Source organism: Colius striatus, chromosome 17 (assembly GCF_028858725.1).
Source record: "Colius striatus isolate bColStr4 chromosome 17, bColStr4.1.hap1, whole genome shotgun sequence".
Classification (NCBI taxonomy): domain Eukaryota; kingdom Metazoa; phylum Chordata; class Aves; order Coliiformes; family Coliidae; genus Colius; species Colius striatus.
This window is the reverse complement of record NC_084775.1, coordinates 5,779,765-5,804,271: the sequence shown is the minus strand read 5'-3', so window position 1 is coordinate 5,804,271 and position 24,507 is coordinate 5,779,765. Positions and strand designations below refer to the sequence as shown.

At 48.1% G+C, this 24,507-nt stretch overlaps 1 protein-coding gene across 1 annotated transcript in view; it reads left to right on the top strand.

Annotated features, from left to right (window-relative positions):
- The window catches only part of PXN (paxillin), a 45,046-nt gene that overhangs the window by 15,669 nt on the left and 4,870 nt on the right, over positions 1-24,507 (top strand). The window contains exons 2-10 of the mRNA XM_062009897.1: positions 9,083-9,309; positions 9,763-9,878; positions 11,627-11,766; positions 11,884-12,085; positions 12,597-12,732; positions 22,456-22,626; positions 22,972-23,145; positions 23,685-23,766; positions 24,085-24,233. Of these exons, the coding sequence (XP_061865881.1) occupies positions 9,083-9,309; positions 9,763-9,878; positions 11,627-11,766; positions 11,884-12,085; positions 12,597-12,732; positions 22,456-22,626; positions 22,972-23,145; positions 23,685-23,766; positions 24,085-24,233 (1,397 nt within the window). The remainder of the gene's footprint in view (positions 1-9,082; positions 9,310-9,762; positions 9,879-11,626; positions 11,767-11,883; positions 12,086-12,596; positions 12,733-22,455; positions 22,627-22,971; positions 23,146-23,684; positions 23,767-24,084; positions 24,234-24,507) is intronic.

Below are 24,507 nucleotides of genomic sequence, written 5' to 3'. Positions count from 1 at the left end.
GCAGGGCAGGTCTGAAGTTTGGTGACATGTGAAAGGAAGTGATGTGGCCATTTCCAGGAAAGATCTTGCAGTGACCTTTATGGCTTTCCACCACAGTAGCCCGCTTGCCTCTCAGAGGGATCTGGTCGAAGGTCTGAGGTCACATGATGGCTTCTGTTGGGCTTTTGTGGTGGTGTTTGTTGTGAGCTGGCCCATCTTCAAAGTTTTATGGTCAAGAGTAATCTGCCAAAAGTTAACAACCTCAAGTGGCACCAGTAGGTACATCATATATGCAGCCATACCAATTGAGCCCCATCACAATTCTGGAGCTGCAAAGCCAAAATAAAATGTCAGTGTATGCTCAGGTGGAAGTGGCTGGTAGTGGTGAGAGACATCTCCAGAGTTTAAGAGCATTTCAGTTTGTGTTCTCTGCTGATTGCTTGCTTTTCAGGCTGCAGTTTTTCTGGTCTGCCTGTAAGAGGCAGATTAATTATGAGAATGGGTGCTTTCTTTCAGGATGGTGTTGGGCTTTACAGTTCGTGTGCTGGCCTGAGTTTTAGAGGTTAAGTACAGTATTTCCTACTTAAAGCAGAATTTTTATTCACTTACTTAGACAAAGGCTAAATTCTGACATTGATCTCTAAAATACTTCCTAAAAGCTGCCTAAGTCAGTGACTGGAGCTGTACTTCCAAGAAATGTTACAGCTGGTTTGGCTTTTTTAGACAAAGAACCCAGCAAACTTTTACTGGATTGGTACATTGAGTTAGTTCAGAAAGTGCCTGGTGATCAGCAGAGAGTTCCAGCAACAGGGTGGGTTTTCATGTGGGGATATCCTTATGTAACAGCGTGTGGTGGGGGCAGCTCTGCTGAAACTGCAGCCAGAGCACTCCAAGGGTTGCCATTTCATCCCTAAACATGCAGTGAGTAGTTACTGATAAACAGATACTGAAATTGCTTTAAACAGGCTGTGTTTGCACACTGTTTTACAACCCTGTGCTTGGAGCAGTTGTAGTGCATGTTAGCTGTGACCAGTTTGTTGGCCAGAAGCTCTGGAATAAAGTCTCCAGCTTGGGTCTCAGTGGTTGGGTCAGGAAGCCACAATCATTGCTGCAGCTGATCATGGCCGACCACATCTCACAGCGCAGTGTCTTGTCTTTGTTCAGATGTTTGCTGATAGTGGTCAGACTTTGGTGCATGGGCTGCTGTTCTGGGGAAAGCTGACTGGTTTGGCTGTCTGTACTCGAGTTATGACATAGGTAGGATTCATGGTGGCTGCCATCACATGATTCCAAGAGCAATTCTGTCTGTCACAATATTAGTTGTTTAGTTCATCTCTGCAGCCTGGTGTAACTTGGCATGGCAACTACCAGATGGTTGCCTTTGCTGTTGAGCTTTTCTGAAGCACTCACACAACTTTGTAAATCCGTGCCACGAATGCATGGTCTTGCTTATTCTAAGGGGCACAGTTGATTTCAAAGAACAGAAAAGCTTCAAGGATTTTGTGAGTATTGTCTTCGGTTGGAGTTCACCATACCATGTATTGATAGTAGCCTGGACATTCATTTTCTTCAGCAGTGACTTGCACCTGTACCTTGGTAATGAGAAAGCACAACCTTCAAATAATTGTCAGTCACTGGAATGCATTAAAGAAATTGCTGAGGTTTTTCTGACCATGTCATCTGAACTTCCTCTACGCAGGTCTAGACAAAGTGAAGTAAAAATACCATCGAGCTTCATACTGGTACTCCAGCAGTCGTTAGGTCTGGCAAAGGACTTCTCTTTTGTGCCTTGAATTTTTCTGTATCTTAAGTAACAATCTGTCCCTGCCTTACGAGAGAGCAGAGAGCTGCCAGTGTCCTGTATTCTAAACATCTTCTCAATATATTGGTTACATTTGCACAAACTTTTAATGCCGCCTTCTCAAAATGTTTTAGACAGTAAGCAAAGCTATTTGACACGCTTTCTGTACATGGGAAGTTGACAACTTTGGGATTTTCAGATCATCTAAATGCACTTTGAATTTTTCAGGTATCATTCTGAACATAGTCTTTGTAGTTTATGGCTTTTGTGGTCTCTGATCTTTTTGAATTTAAAAACATTGATTAGAGTATAACACCTTAATAAATTGTTACTACATTTCTGTTACCTGGAAGTCAGAGCCTGCATTCAGACAGTTCTTCATGGGTTTCCTGTTTGTGATAATACTCTTTCATTTTGCTGAGAAAAGTCAAAACTGCTTAAAAGCTGTTAAAAAAGGGACTTTCTGTTGTCAGTGTTGCTCTTTTGGGCTTCCCACCTCTTCCAGGCTCAAGCTTGAGGGCAGTGAGAGGCCCTGTAGCACGCCTCCAACAAGTCTTTTCGATGCAGCTCTTCTGGAGCATTGCAAATGTTTTCTTTTGAAAGGCTGTTTAATAGGATAAATATACCCAAGCTCCCCATTCCTCTGCAGTTACTCATAATGTAAAACTGTCTTGCCTGGGATTGGGTTACCACCCTGAGCTGTCTCTGTGTATGTAAGCTGGAGTCACATTTACTCCTGGAGGTGGGGGGAGAGAAGACTTACTTGAACCTAGTGAGATTTTAAAAGTTTGGATTCAGAGATTTTGCAAAGAGGCTGCTCAGATGAGTCTGTGCAGGCTCAGGGTTCAGTTCTGGAGGTGCAGTTTCCCTCATTCTTTCAAGGGACAGCAAAAGTCAAGGATTTGAATTCAGCATCTTACAGCTATCAAGAAAAAAAGATCTCTGGTTCATGGTGTGTCACTCTGCAAATGGAGGGTCTGCAATTTGTCTTGCACCAAGTCAGACATGATTCTTGAGTGAAATCCACATCCTCATTTAGACCTGCCCTTACAGCTCTCCTGCTTTTCATTGCCATTTGCCAGTCCACTGGGAAACTGCTGCCACCTAAGCCAGGAAAAACTGTAGCAATTCTAGATATCCAGGTAAAGAGGGGCATGGGGAAGAACAGGAGAAGTGCAGGCATCTGTTCTCTGCATCTGCATTAGAGGAAATACTCTAGTTTGTAGTCAGACAACTCATCCTGGCTCCCAGTGTGCTGTGTCTGGGGGACGTGCAGCAGTAGAGATTCTGGGAGAGATGGGACACTGAAAGCATTTGCTCTGTGTGGTGGCTGAATGAAGAATCCTGTCTCCAGTGTCACTGGCTTTCCAGATGTCCCATGCAAGCAGCAGAGCTACAGGCAATGTGTGGTTTGATGGATATGCAGATGTGGCTTTCAGCTGTTGCAATTGAAAGGCTGATATCTGAGGCATTTGAAGTATCTTGCCTCAGTTATGCTTCCATTTCCTCCCCAGCAGCACATGAGATGTACAAGAAAATTTGACCATCGTCCTTTTGATCTGCTCACTGTATTGATAATGCTCTGATTTGCTGTGTCAGCATGGCTTAATAGCTCATCCTCAGTTGTTGAGAAAGATGAACTGCATATGGAAATCTGAGGTAGTTTTCCCTCTTCTGTCATCTTTATGCTGACTGAGCATGCTGTGTCTCTCTAGCCCATGCACAGGCTGGAGCTGTGCTGAACACTCAGTAGTAGAAGGCTTCTCCTTGACAGAAGAAAGCAAATTTAGATTTCTTAAATTGCCTCACTTAAAAATGAATTAAAAAAACCTCCTACACTGGTCGTGAATAGTGGAAAAATATTTACTGCTTGAGGAAAAATTAGCATGAAAAAGCTGCTTGTTACCAGCTGGCAAATGTGAATTTATTAATGCCTTGTCACGTAGGTTTTTCCATAACTAGTTCATGATGTGTTCTGCTTCACTGCACCACCTTAATCCAGGAGCATTTCTGAGATGCACAGAAGGCACATAAAGAGGAGGGTCAGTCAAGTGTGTGTTAATATGCATGGGAAGAGATATGTAAATATCTTTTTTTAGTAACTTCAGTCTATTTAAGGGGGCTCAGAACTATAGAAAGGTGGTCGATGTGTGCATCAGTACAAAGGGGCCCCTGTGTTACCCATTCCTGTGCAGTACCTCAGAGCTGTGTTGTCATCCCAGGGCTGCTGTTGCTGCTCTTTGTCGGAGAAATGTGGAGCGTGTGCCCCCGCAGCTGCACACGAGGCCGTTCCTGGGGAGGGTTGTGTGTCTGCAGTGAGTGCTGACACGCAGTGCTGGGGAAGGAGCCTGTGTCAGAGCCCCTGGAATGCCTGGGCCTGACAGAGGTGTGGGCTGGGGAGATAGCACAGGAATGTGCAGCATATAAATTAAGCAATAATTACTCTTTTCAGTGGAGCTTGAAGGAGTAGATGGGATTTACCCAGAAGTCTTGTCCTGCTCTTTTGCCTTGCTGATTTTCTTGGTAAAAGGGATTTCGCCCCCCCCTTTTTTTTCTGAGCAGTTCAATGCCTTGGACATCAGCTTGAGAGTTTTGTCCCAAGCTGTCTACAACTAGCAGAGCTTTGGCAGGTGCTGAGAGCCACCTTGAAGCAATGCAGTTGGTATGGAGGGCCAGTCATATGTACCTAAGGTCTATGTAGAGCTGTGTGTGTGGGATTTGAAGACCAGAATCCCAAGGACCTTATGATTAATAACCATTTTTGGCAAAAAAGGAAGGGGGGGGAGAGAATGACAAACTAGTGCAGCTGGACCTCCAGATGACTTGAGGTGCCTTATACTGTTAAGGTATTAAATGTGGTATTGTTCTTTAACTGTCCGTCCTCCACAGGAAAATCCGTGTAGAGAAAACACTTGAATGTGAACACAGTGTCCTCCCATAGTGAGGAGGATGTGGTTTGAGTAGCTCTCTGGCCTCAATGTGATTTCAATTGAGCATGTAATTTTTGGATTGCCCAGTGCAGGGAGGAGGACTCTGTCCTTCTGTGCCTGGCTTGTGTTTGCAAGCAGCTTTACCAGGTGCTTGGCCAAGTTACCTGAATCCATGGAGATGCACTGTGCTGCAGTGGGGTAGGGTTTTATCAGCTGTGTCACTGCACCAGCATAATGATGACAAGCAGGAGCATTTGGGTTGGTGTTTTTTAGCAAGTTTCCCCTCACTCTTCCATACCCTACTGAGCAGAACACTGTTAATAGAGTGGAGAACAGAAGTTTCCACATGCACAGCCCATGACTATGGGTAGGATGAACCCTGATAAGTCTTTGGAAACTGAACTGTGTGATTCCAGTCCAGCCACACATCTATGAGTTGACTTTTTGTCTGTGGATTGTGTGGATTGTCTTGTAGGGATGAGAGTCGAAGAAGGGGAGGGATCCTGTGGAGAAGCAATGGCTTGAAGATCTAGTATAACCCTGTCTGGTTTACCTCATTGCTACAAAATGGTTAAATCTATCCTCCAGAGAGAAACTAATCTCTGATCTTTCAGCTTTGGGTTGCATCCTAGAGCTGTGTCTATGGTATTTTAGAAAGCATTTGGGGCAGCAGTAAAACTGTGGTGAATTCAGTGTGTGTGGTTGTTTCCAGAGTACTGGCCCCTGGTGTGAGCATGCCCGTCTCTGTGGGGAGGTGCAGCACACGTGGCACCCGCAAAGTTCCTGTGGGCTTAAAATAGGGACAGGTTCCTGACTCTGTGGGGATGAACAAGTGAGGTGAAGTTGGTGCCAAGTTAGTCGCTGCTGTGTCAGCTTTCTGTCCGTGTGAGGGGGCAGGGGTGCCCTCTGATGGCAGGTGGCTGTGGGAACGCTCGGGCTGCCTTGCGGCGATCCAGTCAACAACTGCTTCCTGCGGGTGGGGAGGGACCGGCTGGTTGATTTACACCTCTTGCAGCACTGCCCCTCAGGAGCTGCCTTGGGAAGGAACGCTTCATTACCCAATAAATCGATCAAACCTTTAATATTTCTATTTAAGTATTTACTGCTCTATTTAAGAGGCAATCCCTGCCGTGAAGTGCAGCGCTGCACAGGGCACAGTGTCTGTGTTACAGTTCATCGGGTTACAGCCGGCTGCTCCCTTTTGTGAAACAAAGCACGATGCATCTTTCTGCCATTAATAAGTCTCCCTTCTTTGCCCTCTTCTATTATCTCACATTATCTTATGATAGTGTTAAAAAGTCACACAATTCCTAATGAATGCAGAGTGCTTTGGGACCTCTTGGGATGTGGTTGCTGCATGGAAAGCAAAACGTTAATCCCTTTGGCTGGGTTTTGGAGTCGAGCTTTGGACTGAAGAACTGCTTAGGTTGACCTCCAAGGGAGTGATCTGCAGCTTGTGCCTGTGGGTTGCAGAGTTGCTTCCCTCTGGCAGGGTGAAGTCCTTCAAGGTGGGGTGAACTGAGCAGGCACGGAGCCACCTTCCCCGGGGCAGCTGTGCTGCCCTTTGAATGGGTGCAACTTTCCAGTGCAGCAGAACTTGGGGGAACTGTGGTTGCTGATGGAATTGGATGGGAGAACAATTTGTGTGGCTGGAAGCAGCAACGAGGATGGACAGGAAGGAGGAGACCTTCGCCCTGTGGTGCTTATGAGCTCAGAGGGAGCGACAGGGGTGTGAGAAAGGCTGCACCCTGGGTTTGCAGAACACGAGGGCAAACAAGCATAAGGACAGACCCTTTGCCACCCGGAAACTAGTGTTTGAGTGCCCATCCTGCTCCTTTTCCTGCCCTAGGGTGGGCTGGTGCCTTCCTGCAACTTCTTCGCTATCAGTTGTAAGGCTGAAGTGCAGTATGAGTAACCAGTGATTCCTCTCCAGCCTTTTCTCCTCCCTCAGCTTGGTTCCTCTGCTCTGCAGTGTTTGCTCAAGTCAGGAAGGGGGAGGGTATAGGGGAAGTTAATCATTACACTGTAATGTCTTCTCCTTAACTCCTTCACAACCTGGGGCCAGAGGGCTCCCGGTATTTCCAGATCCCTCTTCTGCAGGCTCGTGAAAGTAACCACTAAATGCAGCTGAACTCACTCGTGTGCTGTCAGTAAAAAGCAGAGTGTGTCTGACAGTTGGTTCAGCAGAGCTCTGAGCTGAGGAGGGGAACTCTGTGGTGAGATGGTTACAGCTGCCTGTCCTACAGTCAGAGCTGGGGGTAGAGGGTGGAAAAATATTTTGGGTTCCCTCTGCAGGGCTGGAGGAGCCCAACACCCTCCTGGGATTTCCACTTCCTGGTGGAGTTTGATTTGCTTTTGTCATTGGTGGGGAGAAGCAAAAACCACACCTTCTCGGATAGCACTTCTCCTGAAGGCTGTGTGCACCAAGCCTCCAGTCATAGGACCTGCCTGGGGGAAGGAATTGCAGCTCTCCAGCAGTTCCCTTGAGGTAGGTGCTTTTCACTCTGGAATCCACCAGCTGTTCTTTTGCTTAAAAAGATGAGCAAGTTAGTTTTTCCCCAGCTGCAGAAAGCCTTGTGTCCTTTCAGAGAATCTGCTTCTATGGTGGTTTGACCCCTCTAGGAAGATGCCTACAGCTTAAATGATTTGGAACATCTTTTGAAATGGAAGGTGTATAGAGTTAATTTACCAGAGTGTTTCATTTGCTAATGGCTGTATTCGGGTCTCTGAAGGCAGGACTGCTTTTTTTCCCCTCTTTTGTGATGCTTTGGTTTGTGGAAGAGAGTGACTATAGAAACAGTACCTTCTTCAGCTTGTAATGCAATAATAATGTCCTCCATCTGACCCTTTGATATATTTTCTTGAAGGGCTGCTAAGTGCTTGGCTGCTGCGGTTGGCTCCACGCAGGAAGCAGCTCTGAGCTGGCAGGTGCCTGCCCTCCTCCAGCCCCAGGCAGCCATTAGGGACAGCACTTGCCCCGTTGCTGTTCTGGTGCCACCTGGTACCTTCAGCTCCCTGTAACCCTGGTGGAAGATGCTGCAGGATGGCAATGCTCAGGCTGAGCCCTCCTGCCCCAAACCTCAGTATGCAGGGGGAGAAAGACAAATGCTGCTAACTGAGGCTGCCTGGAGACACTGGGGTCTGTGTGGAGGGGAGGGGGACGCAGGGCATTTCTGAGAGCCTCCTCTCCTCATTCTACTGAAGCTGTGTTACTGTTGTCTGGCTGAATTCCTCATCTCCAAAGGGACCTGTCAGGTGTGTCCTGATGCTCCTCTAATGGAGAGTGCTGCTGTCCCTAGTGAACCAGCTCCTCTCTTAATAGCATTAGAGGTGTGCACTGGAGCTTGTTGCCCCGGTGGGAAGCTGGGCACCCGGCCAGGGAGGCTTTTTTGGGAAGTGAGTTCAGTGCAGACCTACAGCTACTCGCTGGAGTTTCCCCCAGCAGGGACTACAGTGGGCCCCGTGGGGTGGCTTCACAGGACAGAAGGCCCAACAAGTCAGGGTTTGCCTGTGAGTCACCACAGAGGAGTGCAGGGTTGGGGGAGGGCAGAGGACATTTGCAGGGAGAAGTCCAGGAAGGTGGGATTGCCTTTTCGTGCCCCATTCCTGAGGGAGAGCAGTTTTCCTGCTTTAAGGATTCTGAGAGGTGCTAACCGTGTGGCATAGGCTCCTCTGCCTGGCATGAGTGATGGTGTTTCTAGCTGGTGGCAGTTTTTCTGCTCTTCAGGAATTTGTGAGCAGTCTCCACCCAGAAAGCTGAGAATGATTTCCAGGGCAAGAAATGGCGTTTACCTGGCAGCCTCTGGAAGCTAGTTAACTGTTTGTGTGACTGTACTGAGAGGGCTTTCTGTTAGGAGAACTGCTGCACGTACTCCCGCTGCACCGATGGACTGATTTCAAAGTTTCCGGCTTCTTCCACTACCTTCAACTCTGGAGAAAACCCCTCCCGAGATCTTGTTTCCTGCAGAAAGCAGTGCCTGCGGCCACAGTAAATGACTCTGTGATGATGCCGAGCCTGTAATTAGTCTGTGTCAATATCCTCTGTCAGTCTTTGGGCAGGTCTCTCCTGGGCTGCTCTTCAGCGGGGTGCAGTGAGACTACAGGTCTCTGCTCTTGGGCGGCTTTCCAGTGCAGACAAAAATCTGAGCCTGACACAGTTTTTTTCTGGCGGCTTTGTCACCTCTTGGTGTTTTCTTTGTGCTAGAAGTTTGATTAACCCACTCAGTCCTGGGCTGCAGGGATATTCTCAGATCACCCTGCATGAGAAGATTTCTCAAAGACCTTCTGGTGCAGATGCCCTGGATGAGACAGAAGAGGAAAAGCTCTAGTCCAGGATTTTACCATCTTGGGTGTGTTTTTTTCTTTTCTGCAGACGCCTTACTGGCAGACCTGGAATCTACCACCTCACATATCTCCAAGAGACCAGTGTTTCTAACAGAAGAAACCCCTTACTCCTATCCAACTGGAAACCACACGTACCAGGAGATTTCTGTGCCACCCCCAGTGCCCCCACCGCCTTCCAACGAGGCCCTGAATGGCACCGTGATTGACCCCTTAGACCAGTGGCAGCCCAACGCACCCAGATACCCCCACCAGCAAGTACGTCAGTGCGTGTGGGTGGGGAGGGTGCATGCTTGGCTTGTTGCTGCTCACGGAAGTAGACAAGGGGAGGGAATAGCAAGAGGAGAGGAGGAGTGTGGACACCATTGGGATTCAGAGAAGGTGTAGGACTAAGGGCAAAAAAGAGAATTTGAAACCCGTGGTCATTGTTCTGACAAAGTGGTGGTGTGATGAGAATAGTGTTAGTCATCTCTCCTGTAGCCTCTAAAAGCACACTGGGGGTTTCCAGCACAGATCTGCTAGTCATAGGCAAATGTGAAGCGAGTAGAGACCTGGTGTAGCTCATCTGATAGAGGCTGGCTTGGCTATACAGCAGGGTTTTTTTGTTTCTTCTTTGTTTTGTTCTACCCTGTCCATGTGTCAGTTTGCAGTGCAGTTGTGTACTTACCTGCTCTGTATTCTCTGTTTCCAATGCAAATCTCATTTCCACAGCCTCAGTCCCAGTCTCCTATATACAGCTCCAGTGCCAAAAGCTCCAGCTCCTCCGTTCCTAGAGACGGGCTTAGCTCTCCTTCGCCCCGTGCCAGTGAAGAGGAACACGTCTACAGGTATCTTGTCACTGATAAGAGATAAGCCTGACTCACAACTTGAGCCTGCTGTGCCTCAACCTGCCATCTGTAAGGGGAAACATACACTGCTCTCTGTGTTATGTTGCCTTGTGTGGGTTTTGATTACCTCTTTTATAAGAGGCTGATATAACTTTCACACTTACCTCAAACATTGACCAGGCCCTTTGGTTGCTCAGTTGCAGAAGAGGTTAAGGATCCATCAGACAGAACAGGGTCTGGATTGTGTTGTGGAGGATACAATCCAGAGGCAAGTGACAAGTCCATCCCCCAGTAAAGCTGCACAAAAGTTCTTCAGGAGATGTGTGGCTGTTGAGTCAGTTGTCCTGAGGAGCTCAGTTCCCTATTCATGGGTGATGACTGGAATTTTCAAGTAAAGTTGAACTCCTTGAAACTTTCATCTTGGTAGATGATAGAGAACTAGTTTATACTTGCAAAGGCTGGAGGAGTAGCCTGTATGGTAGGACAGACTATTCTGCTGGCTTGGGGATGAGGGAGGAAGAGGCTGCCAGAGCTTCATCTCTGATGACTCTCTGCAGTACACTGAATCCTGGGTACCTGGTGTGGAGACTGGTCTTTCTCTGGTGTCATGTCCTAACCATGCCTAGCTCTTTAACAAATTCTGGGTAGAGACAGGCATATCCAGCAATGACCCAATGGAGGCAGTAATTGCAATTTTTTTTCAGATGGCTGCATGCAGTTAGTACAAACTGGAGCTAATTACAGCCATGAGTCCTCCTGTACAAGGGTCTGGCATGGCTTGGTGTGGGTGGGAATTGTAGCTTGTGTGGGGGTGAAGTATGTCCTCCTCAGACTGCATTTGTAGATGACCTGAAAAGAAAGGTAATAACTGCCCTTGTGGAATATGATATTTGCCACTGGTGTTACAGTGTCAGAGTCTTAAAGCCTGTTACATACTAACTTTCTGAGCATAAGGTGGTGTGTACAAGGCATAAGTTCCCATTTTAGATTTAGAAAGTGTATTTTTGTTAAAATGACTTCTAGAGCATTGGAAGTTATTTCTTCACTTGTAAAACTAGGAGGAAATGATTTCCCTGCCATTGACAATGGGAAGACTGTTATTACAGTGTAATTACCATCAGAGTCACTGCATTGATGCTAAGTTGTGCTTTGAAGCAGGTTGCAGTTGTGTGTGGTATGTGCGATCACCCATATGGGATAAGCAATAATTCCAGAGAGGGTTTTAGACACACTTGTGCACAGGTAAACTTCTTTCAAGGCTTATGTAGAAAATAGTTTCAAATTGCTTTCTTATAAATTGATTAGAGTTCCCCAAATTAAAAACCTGAGGGCTTGAGAAGATGTTGAGTGCTGCATGAGGGTGCCGTGTTACCTGCTGCTTTTGACTTTTTGTTGATAGCTTGAGGTTTGTACTCTGCCTCTTTCTTCAGACTGTGCTAGCTCAGCATTCCCTTGCTTCAGCAAGGAGGGGTCAATGGTTCTGCTGCTTGGATCTGCAGACAACTCTTTGCTATACAGTCTAAGGCCCTGTTCATCAATGCTCTTGGTGAACTGACAGCTGAAGGTGTGGCTAAGCAGTGGCTGTGCTGTAGTCATTTCACAAAGCACACATCTGCTTTCCCCCAGAGCTAAAGGCCTCAGCTCAAAAAGAATGGAGTAGATGTGTAAAGTCTGTGAACCCTGTGTAGTTTCCTCTCCCTTCTGCTGTATCTTGCCATGGAAGGTTCACATTTCCCTTTTATCTTTAGTTTCCCGAACAAGCAGAAGTCTGCAGAACCATCTCCCACAATGACCAGCTCCTCTCTGGGCAACAACCTCTCAGAACTGGACAGACTTCTTCTGGAACTGAATGCTGTTCAACACAATCCTGCCAGTGGCTTCCCAGCAGGTAAGGAACAGCAGGACATCCACAAGACTTCTGGACAATTTGTTGCTTTGCCTGTAAATAGCATCTGTCTGTGGATTTAGGAGTCTGAATGGCTCTTTTCTGCTCCCCTTTCTTAAGATGAAACCAGCAGAAGCCCATCACTGCCCAGTGTGACTGGACCTCACTATGTGATCCCAGAGGGCAGCAGCCCTGTGGGAGGGAAGGCTGCACCCCCCACTAAAGAGAAGCCCAAGCGAAATGGTGCGCGAGGGATCGAGGATGTGCGTCCCAGCGTGGAGAGCCTGCTGGATGAGCTGGAGAGCTCTGTGCCCAGTCCAGTGTGAGTAGTGTTCTGCTGGTTGTTGGCTTTGAGTGGGATGGGACAGGTCTGTGTGGGAACAGTGACCATAGTGTAGGGGCAGATGTTGCAGGAGAGTGAAAGACAGAAGATGGGCTTGTCTAAAGGGTCAGAAATGAAGCAGACACATGAAGATGCTGGTGCACTTTTATCTACTCCTGGATGAAAAAATACACAAGTCATGTTATGAGAGGTGGCTTGTTGAGACTTGGGTTTATAGCTGATGACAAATGCCCACTGTGTCACAAAATGAATATTTGGTCATTGTTCATTGCCTAAGGGATGGAGTGTGTGTGTGTGTACACAAACATGTTAGACTTGGCTGTGTGTGGTGTGGAAGCTGGGACTGGGGGAGGGCTGACTGAAGTGGGCAGTGCTAATGATAGTCATGGTGCTGTGCTTGCCTGGGGGAGCAGTGGGACTTTCAATCTAGGAGTGCTTGCCCAGGCTTAAATGTGCTTACCTTTTCCTTTGTTCCCTTTCTGCTTGTCAGGCCTGCAATCACTGTGAGCCAAGGGGAAGTGAGCAGCCCCCAGCGGGTCACCGCCAGTCAGCAGCAGACACGTATATCTGCTTCTTCAGCCACACGAGAACTGGATGAGCTGATGGCATCTCTCTCTGACTTCAAGGTACCTTGTCTGCCATGACTTAATGCTTGTCCCTCTTGTCCCTCACCACCTCTGGACTCTCTTGTGCATTAGCCACATCTGCTGACCTTGCTTGGTCTCCAGAATGCCCTCTTTACCTCTCAGACTTGCTCTGCCAAACTTCCTGTGGTGGTATTTGTGCTTTCTGAGTGCTGCTGTAGGTGATCTCAACTGCTATAAATTCTCATCAGTGGCAGGATAAGGCAATTCTGGGGTCTGTTGTTCCTTTGGTTCTGCAGTTTGTCTGCCAAAGGTAATGAGCTTACTGCTCAGTACAGGGTGAATTATTTTGCTGTACTACAATTTAGCAAGAACTGGGAGAGCATGGGACACCAGGCTGCTGACTGACAGAGAGCAGACTCTTCTGTGGGATGACCCTGCTCTTTGGTGTGTATTTTTACCCGGATGTTCTTTCCCTGAGGAGGATGCTCCAGGCATGCAGTGTGAGCATTGAAGCTTTTGCATCAGAGCTGGAGACTCCAAAGGTTTCCATCTTTAAACACAATCTCTTGTTTCCCTCAAAATGGGATTAAAATCTGAGCTTCTTGTGGGGGCAGAGGATAGCAAATACTCTTCAGAATCCTTGTTTGGAAGTCAAATTATTGTATTGGAAAACAACTGCTACTTCATTCCCAAGCAGCACATAATATCCCACCACGGGATAAGCTCAGGGCTAATTTACCTGTGTTCATCTTGATATGCTAAGCACTTGGCATATGTACTGGGATAGCTTGTTCTTGGTTCATATAGGTGTGTTGTCATTCTTGCTCTAGATGATTGAGAAGCTTATTTTCAAGAGACTTTGTTTACCCAAAATCATAGTAAAAATGAAAAATATTTTCTCTTCTTTCTTTCTACTTGTAGCTACTTTGCTTGTGTCCTTACTGAATTACTCACTTGAATTTGTTCTGAGAGGTGGGGAAGGCAGTTATCTAGTATATTCTCTTTGCTATCGTTGTTGGGTTTGCCTTTCTTACATACACCTGCAAGTTTGCTTTCTGACTGTAAGAACGTCTCTAATTCTCTGGTTTTTCCTCATATGGAAGGTTCTGTTGAGGCTTGGTGTTTCTTTCCTTACCATGCCTTCAGGTGGGGCAACCAGAGCTGAGAAATGTTTTGTGAGTAGACAGGACAGTTAGTGACAGCTTTGCTGGTTGTTATCTCTGTGCCACCATCCATGTGAGCACTTTTGGTGTGTGCTGTGGGTTTTGTGGAGGTCATTACAATACCTGGAGTTCTCTCAGGGTCTGTGAGCTTCCTTGTCTGCCCCTTGCTGGAATGAGGTTGTCTGACATTTCTACCACACATACTTCCTTTTATCAGAATCCAGGAGTTACTCACTGTGTATTTAGTCAGTTGCAAATATTGGCACCTTGGTGCTGCCACTATGGCCTCCTGCCCCAGCTGCATTTATCAGGGCGTGGAAAAGCTTGGGGTGTGACAGCTGCCACCAGCCTTTGCTCCTAGGTGAGCTCCTGGCAACTGAGAGTGACCTTGCCTAGCACAGGTTTTCCTTGCAAGATACAAGGAAAGGATATTTGGGCTCAGAGCAAGCTGAAATGCAGCAAGGTTTTAAGATCTGGGCTTTGTAAACACAGCATTAGTGTTTTTGCAAGGCATTGAGGTCATCTGTGTCTAAACTTTCTCCCTGAAGGGCAAAAAACATGGTTTCTGTGGTTATTTTCCTCTGTTAATGTTGCCATGGGCTGTTTTGAACAGTTACTTTCCTTTTTCCTGTCCTCCAGGTTGCTTCATTTTCCCTTCAGTCCTTTCTGTTTGGTTTTTCCTCCACTATTTGTGCCAACTAGGAGTGTTGACTGGTCTGTAAAACTGGATTGCTAGTCTGTACCAGTGGCAGGATATGAGGGAGAGAAATGGAGTCTTTGCAAAGATGAAATGCTACCATTTAAGTACCAAATTTGTGTGTGGTTTCAAGAAACAGAACAGCTAACGATGATGTATAATTAGTTGGAGTTGGTAGTTGGTACAACTAGAAGGTGCAACAGATGGGGCTGGGAGGAGTGGAGGCACTGCTGTTTAATTTCCCTCATACCCCAGAGTACAAGGTGCTATTATAGACTGATATATTACCCTTTTATCATCTTCTGCTCACTTTAATGAGTTGCTCTTTCTCTTTGCTTACAGAATCCATTTGATTTTGGTTATCTAGCTCATCTAGTGGGCACTGAGATTACTTAATGCACTTGTTTTTCCAACCTCTGCTGTTCCTGTGTAACATGATGCCTGCTTGCTGCATAGCTACATGCTTGTATCTAGCTATTCTATTACTGTTTAACCATTAGTGTTTCACCGTTGCTCTTATTTTGGAGTTACTGTGTTTTAACATGCTGGAAATACTTGCTTCTGAGCTAAGTGTTAGTCTTGCCTTAAGATGACCAATTATCATTTTAGGAAGGCTGGAAATGGTGAGCCACAGCATAAGCCCAGGTTACTGGTACAGGTGCATCCAGCTTAGGCAAGATACAGGGGGGAGGGCAACACTGCCAAAGGACCTCATCTGAACTACTGAAAGTACTTGTTAGTTCTTTACCTCTCTGCTGTGACTGTGGGTCTTGCTGTGCTACTTGAGGGGAGGAGGAATCTGTAGGGAGCTGTGGTCCCCTCTTGCTTTCTATGAGCAAGATTTCCCTGTAGCACTACTGTTGTCACTTAACAACTGTGTGTGCAGCTCCTGACCCCTAAGGTGGCAGCACCTTAGATCAGCTGAAGATACAAGTCCTTTCCATCTGTTGGCACATTTTGTGCATGTTCTGGTTACTTTCATCGTTCTTATTCCTGTGAAGTATCTCAGAAAGGTAGAGGCAGAGATACCATACATGGGTTTAGGGAGTTATGTGCCTCACTGCCTTAGAACATAAGCATCTGACTTCTTGAGGCTTCCCTAGAAAATGTGACTGAGGATCAGAGCAGGTGTTGATAGCTCTTGGATTTGGAAATCCTTTGTGGATATGTTTCTAAAACTGAGAGCACTCAGCATTGGTCTCTGGTTGACCTACTGTGTGAACTTGTGCAAGCCAATGCTCTGGTTTTATACCAGTTGGTTGCCTAGAGCTCAACCACTGAAAATGGGAAAGGGAGGACCCATGATCTTTTGTTTTCATAAGACCCAGCAAGTCAAGGAAAACCAAAAGCTCTGTATCAATTGCCCTTGTTAAAGTGTATTTTGGATCAAACTTAATACTGATTTTATTACAGTGTGAATGTGGAGTCCTTGGCCTAAGGACAAGAGGCTAATCCAGCCACCTAAGCAATGCTCACAGGGGCAGGCAGTGACTGACAGGCTCGTATAGATTCAATATGTGTCACGTCCAAGGTGAGATTAGTGATGTGAATAGAACAAAGCCCATGTCATCTGTTCCTGCTGTGAGTGCCCTGGAGCTTTGTTTTCATTGCTGTGTACTCAGCCAACTGGAGCATTTTATTAGTGTATCAAGAAGAGAATGTCATGTTTTGTTCTGTTCATTGATTGCTTTTTTTTCAGCTTTGAAATGTAAGATTTGCATGTCTGCCTATGACTAAGTTAAGGTGCCCTTGGCTCCCAGTCTGGACAAGCCTTTGTTTCCCAGCTGCAGGTGAACACACGAGCTATCACTCAGGAGGGAGGACATAGGAAAAGGGTCTTGATGGCTGTAGAAGTGGAGTTCAGCACATTATCATACTGGTCCTTCTCTTTGATATCTCATTTTCCTTCCTTGCTCTTGGAAATAAGGCTTTGGATCAACATGGTTTTTTTTTCATTTGAAGGTCATGATTATTATAATACTGAAATATTTGCTTTTCTTTTCCTTCTCCTTACCTCTGTCTTTTATCTTTTTCTCTCCTTATTCCTTCTGTCTCCTTTTTGCAGACTAGTTCCACTATGTCTCTGATTTCTGAACCCTCCCTAGAACCAGTTCTTGGTTCAGCTAATGCAAACTCCAGCAACACCCTTCACAGCTTAACAGTGCCATGCCGTTCCAAACACCCTTCTGCAAGACACAGTGGGGACTTGGCAGTACCAAAATCAGCCCCCTCAGCAGCCCTCTGTGCAGAGGAAGGCAGTAGCAGTCTAGCTTTGCCTACTTCAGGGCATTCTGCCACACCTCCACATACGACCCTTTTGCCACAAATGGTCCCTGTTCCCCCGCCACGAGTCTCTTCCAGCTCTGCTGCTCGTGGGGAGCAGATGACCTCTGCAAGCTTGGTTCAGCTGAGCAGAAAGCCTGACTCTTCTAGAAATGTTTTCCATGCTGTGCCAGCTTCCAGTGTGGAGGTTCTGGGTAGATCTGCTAATGTGGAGGCACAAGGCCTAGAGAACGATTTGACAAAAGAGACTGAGAAAAAAGAGCAGAGAACTGACCCCAAAATCTCAAGTGTACCAATTTCAAACACTTTAAATGGTCAAGGGAAGGGGCAGATACCTAAAGAGCTGGATCAGCAGGGAGCATTCTGGGACAACTCAGCCCTTCCTGCCCAGGGCAGCAATGTGGAAACAGCTCTAGATGAGCTGTGGGCCCTGGAGCTGTCTGCACGTGTCCCAGAGGTACACACAAAGAATGACAGTGTTCTGGATCCTGTATATGAGCCTTCTGTTGTGGCCCTAGATCGGTGGGATGTTTTCCCAGACACTAAAAATCAGTCAGGCTTTGCATTGAAGCAAGGAGAGGAGCTGAAAGCTGAGGTACGACATGAAACCAAGGCAGATGGCTGCCCTGATCTGGTCAAGAGGAGGCAGGGCAGAGACAGAGCTCCTAAAAAGGCAGGTGCTGCTAACAGGAACAAAGCTGGAGGAGACCAGGAAAATGAGCAAGTCAAAAGCTCTGCAGTTGCTTCAGAATCTCCTGAAAGCATTTGGAAAGCTGAGTGGGATCTGCCATGTGTCTCCAAACCACCCATTGAGAGGATCTCTGCATCGGGCCAGGCAGGCACTGAATGAACGTAGAGCAGGACGAGTCCCAGCTAGGACTGTTCTGGTAGCACACTAACAGTTTGTGTGTGGTGGGAGTGTGCCTGAGCTCACCCACACTAACAGCATGCAGCTCTGAGCAGTGTTACTTGACAGCAGCGTGACACAGAGGTTTGGAACCCTCTGCTCTATCTTGTGGCCTCCTCTGCACGTCAGTCAGCAGCTCAGAACATGGCTGGCTGCAGGGACTCCCCCTGAAATGGACTCTCCTTCCCTGACTGGGATAAGGCCCCGTCCAAAGAGGCCTCTGAGAAGTTAAAGGGCTGTTTCATGCCGCTGCAGGATGCTGCTGACATGAGCTGGCAGCTCCTCTGCACTCCTTTTTAGGTCTCGTTGCTGGGGCTGTGGAAATGCTCTCTGTGCACCAGATGTCTGTGACCGAGAGCCTTGTGCCTGTGAAGGGCAAACGCAGAGGGGCCGCTCTGAGTCCCTGCAGTGCTGAGGTTTCTTTAATGCTCAGCCGAGTGGTCATGCTGCACCTCCTATCTTGGCTTCCTGCTGGTTAATCTTTCCCTTCCTTTTCTAGATAGTTGTTTTTGGCTGCTGTGATTATCCTTACAGGGTTTTTCCTTGCACTGAGTCACTGTTCTGGGCTGTGCCAAGAGGAATTTTGGCATTGTGGAATAAATATCATCATAATTCCTGCTCACAGTTGTCACTAATGGCTTGAGTTTGTGCTGTGGCATCTTGGGGCTTGCTCTGACATTGCTCTTCTCTGCTGATACTATTACCTTTGTCATTTAGATTAAATCTTTAATCAAGAGGACAAAAGAGACTGCAAACGTGCATCCAATGTATCGTGACCTCTCTCCAAGGCGTAAACTAGGTCCTGCCATATTCCACAAGACTGAGTCCCAGGATCGCTTGGTCGAAGAGCTGCAGGACAGACTGGGCATCGCTAAACAGGAGCAGGAGCAGTGGAAAGGCCAGGATGACTGGCTGACAGAGGGGGTTGTTATCACTGCCAGGCCCCAGGGGGAAGAGCAGGATGGTGGACAGCAAGTAGAGAAGGTAGAAAGCAGGGACATGTGCTGGGAAACTCCAGCATGTCCCACTACCAGACAGCATTGTATGGAGGTGCAGATCAAGTTTCTGGGTGTCCTAAGCAACATGAAGTGAAGAACTAAATTTTTCTACTGCCCTTTATCTGGCCTGTAAAGAGAACTGGCACTTGGGTCTTGGTTCTTGTGATGTTTAGGAGTTGGAGTGGGATCTGAGGGTACTGCTGATGGCATCTGTCTGGGCAGTTTGCTAGTATCACATATCAAACGTCCCCTTGGGGATTAACCACACCTATCATAGAGGTGTGCTTTGTTTTCCCCAGTACTGTACCTGTGCAGGAAGTCTTGGGTGTAAGAAAGTGTTCTTCCTTGAGCTGCACAGGGAAACACATTTTCTGGTTCCCTTCTCTTTCTTGCTGCATTTTTGCCCAAGATAAATGTAGCGGTAACAACCAGCCTTCCTGTTGCAGGGAGTGCTTGTTGGTTCCTCTTTGGCTTTGTTCACCTTTCTTCTTCCTCCCTGTCTTTCTAGGTGGTTTTTCCTCCAGAGTCCCCACTTCCCCCAAGGAGGACGATCTCTGTTCCAGCCTCTCCTCTGCTCCAGCCTTTAAAAGAAGCTGCAAAGACAGTCCCTGCTAATGCTGCTCCCTCTCATCTCTCTGCACCTCTCCTCCCATTCCCACTTCAGCCTTCTCGTGTGCCGTCTACCCCAGCTCCTAGTCCCGTCTCCTCCTCTTCCTTCAGCTTGGCTCCTCAGCCTCCCTTCCAGTGGGAAGCTTCTGATGATGATTATCATGAGCTTTCTGTTGTGAGCACCCCTCCTGAAGATCCCAGGCATTCCTGTTCTCAGAGCTGGACCCCTGGTACCAAGACAGTTGTTTCTGTTGGCTGCCAGACTGAGGATGATGCTCTCTTCCCACAGATGCAGGCAGGCTTCTCTCTTCTGCTTTGGCTTTGTTTTAGCAATGTTTTCCAGTCTAACTACTGCTCCCATCTTGGTAGCTCAGTACCTACAGTGTTTGGGTAAAGGCTGTACTGAACTGCTAGATAGGAGAGAGGACTTTGGCAATATCTGTCTCAACTGTGCCTGTCTAGCACTGCAAAGCAGGTGTCTGTGCACTAACATGCTGAGGTGTGTGTGGCTCCTGTCTGTGCATTTAGTGCAGCAGAGTCTGTTTACCTCTGAGATGAAGGTAGCTTTGAAACACAGGCTGCAATTCTCCCTGCTGCAATCTTGGAGTTGGGGGTGTAAAAGATTGCAAAACCTTGATATTGGAAGGGGCAAATGCCTCTCCTGTGTGCACCCTTACACAGGTGTTCATAGTGTGAGTGGATTTTGGGGAGGAGATGGAATGATCACGAGCTATGTTCATCTTCTGCCAGGGAAGGGCTGCAGCTACAGGATGATGGGAAGTCTTAATAAATGTGAGCAGTGTGATGGTGTGCAATGTTGTACAGGCAGCTCTTGGGCAGGGATCAAGGAAACACCTCTGCATCCTGAGCTGTTGTACTTTTCAGGTGTCCTCTGCTCATCCCCTCATCTGCAGTGCCAATGTGCTGGCTGCTCATGCACCCCTGGGTCCCCCCAGCCCTGAAAAGACAGAATCTCCTTTCATACTCCTCAGCACTGTGCTCTTCTGGTTGAGGCCTGTGCTGCAGATGCTGCAGGGATCTGCTCCCAGAGCTCCCAGCACCATTAATGTAGATGATACCCTGTAGTGTTTGGTTTGCTGCTCACGGGACTCTCAGCTGCTGTGGTGTAGATCTTATGGGTGAAGGGTGGGAGTTGCAAGGGCCTTTGTGTGCTGAATTTCTGTGGATGCTGTGCTGAGTGTCCCCCCAGCAGGCATTGTGTGCAGAAGGTGGGAACAAACCTCTTCCTGATAGGAACTGGCCTGTGAGCTGTCAGGAGGGCTGGGTCAGTGGGCTGGGGGTTAACAGCAGTGTGCATGGGTGTTGTGCCTGTGCTGAGCTCAGCTGGGGCTTGCAGGAGTGTGTGGTCCTTACAGGCAAGGGCCAAGTGCTCTGTTGCTGCATGTTGAATCCATCACATCTCCTTTCTGTCCAGATGGTATTTAGCATTTGTGTGTGGCATTTGTGCCTGGCCCGCTGGTGGCCACAAGTCCCTTGTTAGAGGAGAGGAAGCGATTCTCTCAGCATAGTCCATCCCTTTTCCTCCTGCTGTGCCGTGCAGGGGGGCCCTGGCCTTGTGTACAAGGGGCTGTTGTACCCCTTCTGTGAGAGGTCTTCTTGCAGTGGGGTGCTTTGGAGACCTTCCATAACCGCCTACCGTGGGGTGGAGGGTTTGATTTAGGTTCTGGACATTAGGATGTGATGAGGCTGCTCTGTGCTGCTGGATGAGAAGGGGCTGTCAAGTTATGGGATGGCTGGGAGGAGAGAGGAGGGGAAAAGCTGCTCCGTGGGGAGCCAGGCGAGGCGAGGCTGATGAGGAGTGTGTGTGGATGTGTGTATATAAAAGCTGAAAGTCTGTGTGTCATGGGAATTTTTATACAAATGAGTGGAAACCAGGGTTTGTCATTGAGTAAACTAGTCAACTACAAGTACAGCCAGCTGCCAGGCAGGGAACAGAGCTTCTGCTGGCTCTGGAAGAGCAGGTTCTGCCAAGGCTGGGAGCACTTCAGTGTGTGCTCTGCTGGCAGTGGGCTGGTGGGTCCTTCACGAGTGTGGTTTCTACATCTGTTCTAGTCTGTCCTCTTAGTAAGAGAAAACGTGCTCCAGATCAACCTTTCAGGGAGGGGCTTCTTTGTGTCTCTATAAACCTGACAGCAGCTATTACAGTGCAAAGTCAGCTAAAATCAACTGTATTTCATCCTTGCAGTTTGCCTGCAAAGAAGGCTTTGGTGGCCAAAGAGAACATGTACTTTGTTTATACATTATGAACCTAAGTAAAACATTTCTGCTCCTCCCCTGGGGAGCCTTCCCAAGCTGTGTGTCCTTCGGTGGTGTGAGTTGCAGAAGCAGCCTCGAGTATCTCAATCCCTTTCCCCCCACTCCCGAGGGTTTCCAGCAGTTGGTGGGACAATAGACGTGGCAGTGTTTCCTCTGTGGTGCTGCCTGCCAGGGCTCTGCTGGGATGCACTGCCCTCTCTGTAGGTAAACAGCAAGCAGCTTGAAGGGAGTGATTTCCTTCCTGCTTCCACTTACCCGGCTCAGACGAGGGATGGGAGCCACCTGATGGGGGCAAAGGAGACTCAGTAAAAAGATCTGCAGAAGATGGTGCAAAGGGAGAGAGGGAAGGGAGAAGATCTCCTATCCAAAAAGGAGTTGAGATGAGGGAGAAGGGAGAGATCTCTGTCAGAGAGAGAGGACACATCTGAGAGCAGTGCATAGAAATAAGGAGAGGTCAAGGGGAAGGGGCCCACTGGACGGCATCTCTGCTTTGTCAGCTGGCCAGGAACTAATGAGGTAAGAGGAGATTTTTGGCAGAGGCTTGGAGAGCAATGTACTGACTGCTTGGGATCTGTTGGTGACTTCTGCTGTGTGTGCAGGGGAAGAAAATCCTGAGTTCACAGCTCTGCTGTTACACATCCCAGAGTCTCTGCATGGGCAGAATACATGAGTGTACTTGGTCCTGGCTCTTCTTGTCTTCTGCAGAGAGTGTAGCTGTCTCCTAGCAATCCTGCCTACCTCTACAGAGGAGCAACTGGTACCCACAGCAGGCATTATCTTGTAAGCACGGCAGCACTCACCTTACAGTATGTTTTCTCTTCCTTGCAGTTCATGGCCCAGGGAAAGGCCGGGAGCAGCTCCCCTCCGTCCACAGCCTCCAAGCCTGGCAGTCAGCTGGACACCATGCTGGGAAGCCTCCAGTCTGACCTGAACAAACTGGGTGTAGCTACAGTTGCCAAAGGTGTCTGTGGAGCCTGCAAGAAGCCTATTGCTGGGCAGGTGAGTTGAAGGTGCTGTCTCATTGCCAGATCTTGGGCTGCAGCTGGGATAATGGGGAGGGCTGTTTCGTGAGGCTGAAGAGACTGGAGATGCTGGAGAAACTGAAGTACTCTATTTATCCACTGGCTAGGTACGCTGTAAGCTCCTCCAGTGACCTCTACCCTGCCCTTGAGGGACTGCCCTCTCCTGAGATGATAGGTAATTCAGTTTTCATGCTACCCCAGTCCAGGGCTCACTTGAGTAGTAGAAATTGTCATTCTTACTGACCTCCAGCTGGTATTTTTCTTCATGTGGCCAAAGGGAGAGGGAAATAGAATTGTCCTTCATAATTTGTCTTCCCAACAGGTGGTTACAGCCATGGGGAAGACCTGGCACCCCGAGCACTTCGTCTGCACCCACTGCCAGGAGGAGATCGGGTCACGGAACTTCTTTGAGCGGGATGGGCAGCCCTACTGCGAGAAGGACTACCACAACCTCTTCTCACCTCGCTGCTACTACTGCAACGGGCCCATCCTCGATGTGAGTGCCTCTGGAGGGGGTTAAGGGTGCTGGCAGCTGCTGCACGGCCTGGGTGCTAAGATCTCCACCCATCTGTCCTGGGTAGATTTTGTTTGGGGACTTCTGTTTCTCCTTTGTCCAGGCTCTGAAAGAGCAAGAACTTGGCCTAGTCAGATTCTTACAGTAGTGAGAGGAGTTGCCTTCCCTGAAGCTCCTTCAGAGTCCCACACTGCTCCATCATTCCAGCAATGACTCCTCTGCTTTTGTCTGTGAGCAGCCTGTAGTAACAGGCAGCAGTGCTGGTCGTGGGAGCTGGCCGGGGCCCTGGCTGAGGGAGGAAGCAGCGTGTAACATCCTTTTAGGGTAAAAAAAACTGTGCAGAGGGGAGAGGATGAATGAGCCAGGGGCGGGGCAGAGCTGACTCAGCTCTCCAAAGGACAGTCTGTTTTAATGCACACTCTTGTCAGCACCAGCATTAATGCATCCTCCCCCGTTACAGCCGCTTTTCCCTCCAAGCTGAAGCCATCCTTTACATGACTCGCATTTTGTCTCCTGAACAGAAAGTGGTGACGGCTTTGGATAGGACATGGCACCCTGAACACTTTTTCTGTGCCCAGTGTGGAGCTTTCTTCGGCCCTGAAGGTACTGCTGGTTTGTGCCATCTCTTCCCTGAACTGCAGCCAAGTGTGTAAGGCAGAGCTCTGTTAGGAGGCAGCCTGAGAGGTGACAGGGGAACTGCTGAAGGTGGAAGTTCCAATGGATATAGCTGTTAGTGGGGAAAGAGTGTTAGCAGTAGCCTTTCCTCTCTGGAGAGGAAGGGGATCGCTGTGCATGGGACAGGAAGGGCAGCAGAACAAGGGGAAGGGCTGATCCTCCTCACACTGGCTACCCTACAGAGCTTGGCTGGCCATAGGTAAAGATCAGGAGCTGAAGCTGTTTGCCTCTCTTCTCTGTTGGCAGGGTTTCATGAGAAGGATGGCAAAGCCTATTGCCGCAAGGACTACTTTGACATGTTTGCTCCCAAGTGTGGAGGCTGTACCCGGGCTATCCTGGAAAACTACATCTCTGCCTTGAACACCCTGTGGCACCCCGAGTGCTTTGTCTGTCGGGTAAGACACCCAAGGTCCTTTGCTGCTGCTGTACAGCCCCTCTCATTTCCACCCTGCAGGCATCTGGTGCCTTATCAAGAAAAGGTGTCTTTGGGGTACTGAGGGGCAGCCAGCCCCACAAGCTCAAAACACATCAGCAACCAAACACCTCCTTGTTCTTCTGCCTGTTTACATTAAACTTCGTAGCTGCTTTGCTCTTTCTGTTCCCAGCTGCAATTATGGGCTTCTGCAGCAGCTCACAGATAAACAGAGACATTTTCTGTGACCTTTAAAT